The sequence below is a fragment of the Brachyhypopomus gauderio genome, chromosome 2, assembly GCF_052324685.1.
Source record: "Brachyhypopomus gauderio isolate BG-103 chromosome 2, BGAUD_0.2, whole genome shotgun sequence".
In the NCBI taxonomy this organism is placed as follows: Eukaryota; Metazoa; Chordata; class Actinopteri; order Gymnotiformes; family Hypopomidae; genus Brachyhypopomus; species Brachyhypopomus gauderio.
The window spans coordinates 33,735,101-33,740,100 of NC_135212.1; the positions used below are offsets into that span (position 1 = coordinate 33,735,101).

At 48.8% G+C, this 5,000-nt stretch overlaps 1 protein-coding gene across 1 annotated transcript in view; it reads left to right on the forward strand.

The window, feature by feature from the left end:
- LOC143500490 (protein Aster-B-like) overlaps window positions 1–5,000 on the forward strand; it is a 27,770-nt gene that overhangs the window by 10,985 nt on the left and 11,785 nt on the right. Inside the window, exons 5-6 of the mRNA XM_076994643.1 lie at window positions 4,207–4,291; window positions 4,528–4,631. Of these exons, the coding sequence (XP_076850758.1) occupies window positions 4,207–4,291; window positions 4,528–4,631 (189 nt within the window). The remainder of the gene's footprint in view (window positions 1–4,206; window positions 4,292–4,527; window positions 4,632–5,000) is intronic.

The following is a 5,000-nucleotide window of genomic DNA, read 5'->3' on the forward strand; positions in this document are numbered from 1 at the left end:
TCCCCTAGTGGAATAGCCCTGTCCCCTAGTAGAATAGCCCTGTCCCCCAGTGGAATAGCCCTGTATCCCAGTAGAATAGATTTGTCTCCCAGTAGAATAGCCCTGTCTCCCAGTAGAATAGCCCTGTCCCCCAGTAGAATAGCCATGTGCCCCAGTGGAATAGCCCTGTATCCCAGTAGAATAGCCCTGTATCCCAGTGCAATAGCCCTGTATCCCAGTAGAATAGCCCTGTCTCCCAGTAGAATAGCCCTGTCCCCCAGTAGAATAGCCCTGTCTCCCAGTGGAATAGCCCTGTATCCCAGTAGAATAGCCCTGTCTCCCAGTAGAATAGCCCTGTCCCCCAGTGGAATAGCCCTGTATCCTAGTAGAATAGCCCTGTCTCCCAGTAGAATAGCCCTGTCTCCCAGTAGAATAGCCCTGTCCCCCAGTAGAATAGCCCTGTGCCCCAGTGGAATAGCCCTGTATCCCAGTAGAATAGCCCTGTCCCCCAGTAGAATAGCCCTGTCTCCCAATAGAATAGCCCTGTCCCCCAGTAGAATAGCCCTGTCCCCCAGTAGAATAGCCCTGTCCCCCAGTAGAATAGCCCTGTGCCCCAGTGGAATAGCCCTGTATCCCAGTAGAATAGCCCTGTATCCCAGTGGAATAGCCCTGTACCCCAGTAGAATAGCCCTGTCTCCCAGTAGAATAGCCCTGTCTCCCAGTAGAATAGCCCTGTCTCCCAGTAGAATAGCCCTGTCCCCCAGTAGAATAGCCCTGTCCCCCAGTAGAATAGCCCTGTGCCCCAGTGGAATAGCCCTGTATCCCAGTAGAATAGCCCTGTATCCCAGTAGAATAGCCCTGTCTCCCAGAATAATAGCCCTGTGCCCTAATGGAATAGCCCTGTCTCCCAGTAGAATAGCCCTGTCCCCCAGTAGAATAGCCCTGTCCCCCAGTAGAATAGCCCTGTGCCCCAGTGGAATAGCCCTGTATCCCAGTAGAATAGCCCTGTATCCCAGTAGAATAGCTCTGTCTCCCAGAATAATAGCCCTGTGCCCTAATGGAATAGCCCTGTCCCCCAGTAGAATAGCCCTGTATCCCAGTAGAATAGCTCTGTCTCCCAGAATAATAGCCATGTGCCCTAATGGAATAGCCCTGTACCCCAGTGAAATAGTCCTTAAGACCACATTTGTTACTCTGCCATCTGGTAGTATTGGACTTGTCTGCAAAGTTGGATTGTCTTGTCTGCCCCTCTTAGTATCAGCCACCAAAAGCTCTTATTGTTTTCCCTGGTAGTTAATGGCTAACTAACTTTACATGTTCACCTGTGAAAGGACACACACATACACACACACACACACACACACACACCACACACACACACACACACACACACACACACACACACACATACACATCTTCAGTTGTTCCACAAGACCTCTTCTCTCAGAGAACATGAGGGAAAGGGAGAGAGACAGAGAAAGAAAGACAATCAGGGAGCGACAGACAGAGGGAGAGATAGATAGATGGCAAGAGAGAAAGAGACAAGAAGAGAAAGACAGAGAGGGAGACAGACAGAAGGATAGAGAGACAGAGAAAGAACAAGAGAGAAGCAAATCTGATGTCCTTATCTTAGTTAGCATTTTTTTACTTCAGTGTATTCCATTTTGGTTCAGTCTGATGTTCTACAGTTTTTGGTGTGTTGTTATTTTGTTTGTTTGTGTACATTTATGGTTTTATTGTCTATCCTCTATATAACTCTTATTCATTTGTATTTTAATCATACACACATTTGATTTGATGTGAAAGAGTGAGAGACAAAGAGAGAGAGAGAGAGACAGAGAGATGCAATGAGATAGAGAGCATGAGATTTCACAGGGTTCTCCCATCAGTGGAGTCTGTCATCCTCACGGGGAGGGGCAGAGATCATGTGACTATATTTGGTGATCTTTGCACACCACCCACCAAGAGCAGGACGTGGTGAGTGTGGACGGAAGGCGTGTTTAGGAGGATGGGGTGTCAGAGTGGATGGAAGGCGTGTTAAGGGAAGTGTCTGAAAGTGCCTGGCACAGACTGGCACAATCTGATAAGCGATAAGATAGGGTGGGTGACTCTCACATGTGACTCCTACATGTCTCTGGGCTGCACTGGAGGATGCACCCGTCTGCTGTGAGGACAGGCAGTGAGAACTGAAGGAGAATCTCTGAGGTGCCAGCTCTCCATCACCCTGGAGGCTGGAGAGGAGAGCAGAGCACTGCTAGAGAAGAGAGGAGACGTCAGCGCCCAGGAGGCAGCCTGTGAAGTTTCTGCTGGAGACTCCTCATTATCTGCGGCTTCTGTTGAGAGACAGGAACAGAAAGAGAGAAAGAGAGAGAGAGGGATGGAGAGAGACTGGGAGAGAAAGACAAACTCTGGATGACAGAGGGTCAAAGCAGCAGGCTTATAGACAGGAGACCCTCGTCTACCTTTGGCTTTTTCCAGCCCAGCATTGGTGTGAAGGACCTTGGCACTACTGGGCACACACACTTATCCAGCAAGAAGATAAACAAACTAGAACTGACTCCAGCATAATAACAGATCTGTGTGCTAGGGTTACTATAGGGCAGTGTGTGTGTGTGTGTGTGTGTGTGTGTGTGTGTGTGTGTGTGTGTGTGTGTGTGTGTGTGTGTGTGTGGTGTGTGTGTGTGTGTGTGTGTGTGTGTGTAGGAGGCTGGGTGTGACAAACACTGCAATCATGAGGCACTCGTCAGCACAGACCTAAAACGTAGACGGCTCCCAGAAGTGTATCTTCTTAACGCTCCTGTGAGATCAGGTGGAGCTGAACTCCTGCGGGACTCTTCAGCACAAACTTTCCAACAACCTAAATTACACTGGGCACTTGACCTTGGACTGTTGGGGTGCCAAGCTCGGGTGGTGGTGGGTCTGGGTGATGAGTGGGAGACGGGAGAACTCCAGGGGGGGAGTGGGGGGACCTGCTGGAGCTGGAGGAGGCCCTGGCTGGGTGGCTGCTGCATGGCTCGTCCTGGGACGAGGGATGGTCCTGGACCTCCACAGAGAGCCAGGTGTGGGAAGAGGAGGAGGATGAGGACGAGGACAAAGATGAGGACATACCTGCTGTGAGTTGTATAGTTGTGGTTGGAGGTATTATAGATGGTGGTGGAGGAGTGGCGGAGGTCAGGCTAAGCCACCATTTTGCTTGCTGGTGTATTGAAGAGTGTTTGAGTGGCATTTGAGTGGTGTTTGAGTAGCATTTGTGTGGGAATTGAGTGGGCTTTGAAGAGCCTCCTGTGTAGTATTGGATGGGGTGTCACTATTCTGAGAGGTTTAGGCAATGTTGATGAAGTGGAGGGTTTATTACCATTTAGATGTTTATAAACCCTGGGACCTGCTGTTTGGGGTGTTAGCTGGTGTTTTATGAAGGAGGGCAGATCGGTGACGGTGACAGTGTGGGGGGTTGAGGGCCTGCATAGCAACTGTGAGAAATTCAACACTCTCTATGCCCTCAGGATTTTAAAGTGCCTGCCTATTGTGTGTGAGTGTGAGTGTGAGTGTGTGTGAGTGTGTGAGTGTGTGTGTGTGTGTGTGTGTGTGTGTGTGTGTGTGTGTGTGTGTGTGTGTGTGTGTGTGTGTGTGTTGTGTGTGTGTGATTGATAACGCTGCACCCTTCACCTGCTCCAGTGGACACAAGTCTTATTTGGTCTTTTTGCTTCAGGGCGTTGTCCAGTGATGACCATTGACAGACTTGTGTTTCCTTAGTAACGCCCGCAGGCAGTATTCCACAGTGACCATGACAACTCCTTCACACTGATTGCCCAAGAGTAGTCCTGTTAAATGATATGGGTATTTTCTTTAACGCGTTACCACTGGTTTTCGGATCTTGTTGCCCGGGGGAGGGGGGGGGGCAGTATCTTTGTGAGTGTGCGTGGGTGGTATGTGCATGCATGCGTGTTTGTGTGTGCATGTGTGTGTGGTGTTGTGTGTGTGTGTGTGTGTGTGTGTGTGTGTGTGTGTGTGTGTGTGTGTGTGTGTGTGTGTGTGCACACGTTTGTGTATGTGTGTGTGTGTGTGTGTGTGTGTGTGTGTGTGTGTGTGTGTGTGTGTGTGTGTGTGTGCGTGCGTGCATGCGCACACGTGTTTGCGCACACATGTATGTGTGTGTGTGTGTGTGTGTGTGTGTGTCTGTGCATGCATGTGTGTGTGTCCTTACCTCCTGCTCCATGTTTAATGCAGGTTCTTAGTCCCACCTACAAGCAGCGAAATGAGGACTTCCGGAAGCTCTTTAAGCAGCTTCCAGATACGGAGCGACTCATCGTTGGTAGGTTCTGCACCAAGATGCACACACACACACACACACATACACACACACACACACACACACACACACACACACACACACACACACACACACACACACACACACACACACACAGCTTAGCTCTATCTGGACTCTGCATGCTCAGTGGTGAATTACTTGATGTGGTTCTAAACCCATGTATGCTACCCCTGCCATAGAAACTTTGAGATTTGACCCTTGACCTTTGATCTATGCAGACTACTCCTGTGCTCTGCAGAGGGACATCCTGTTGCAGGGTCGCCTCTACCTCTCCGAGAACTGGATCTGTTTCTATAGCAACATCTTTCGCTGGGAGACACTGGTATGTGTTTTTTATTTTTTTATTTAAGTATAATGATTAGTTCAACACAGTGAGTTTATAATGTTTTGATGTTTTGACTATACTGATGATCACTACATCGATTATCATTACACCGATGGTCACTACACTGATGATCACTACATCGATGGTCACTATACTGATGATCACTACATCGATTATCATTACACCGATGATCACTACACTGATGGTCACTACACTGGATGATCACTGACTACGCTGATGATCACTACACTGATGATCACTACATTGATGGTCACTATACTGATGATCACTACATTGATGATCATTACACCGATAGTCACTACACTAATGATCACTACACTGATGGTCACTACACTGATTGTCACT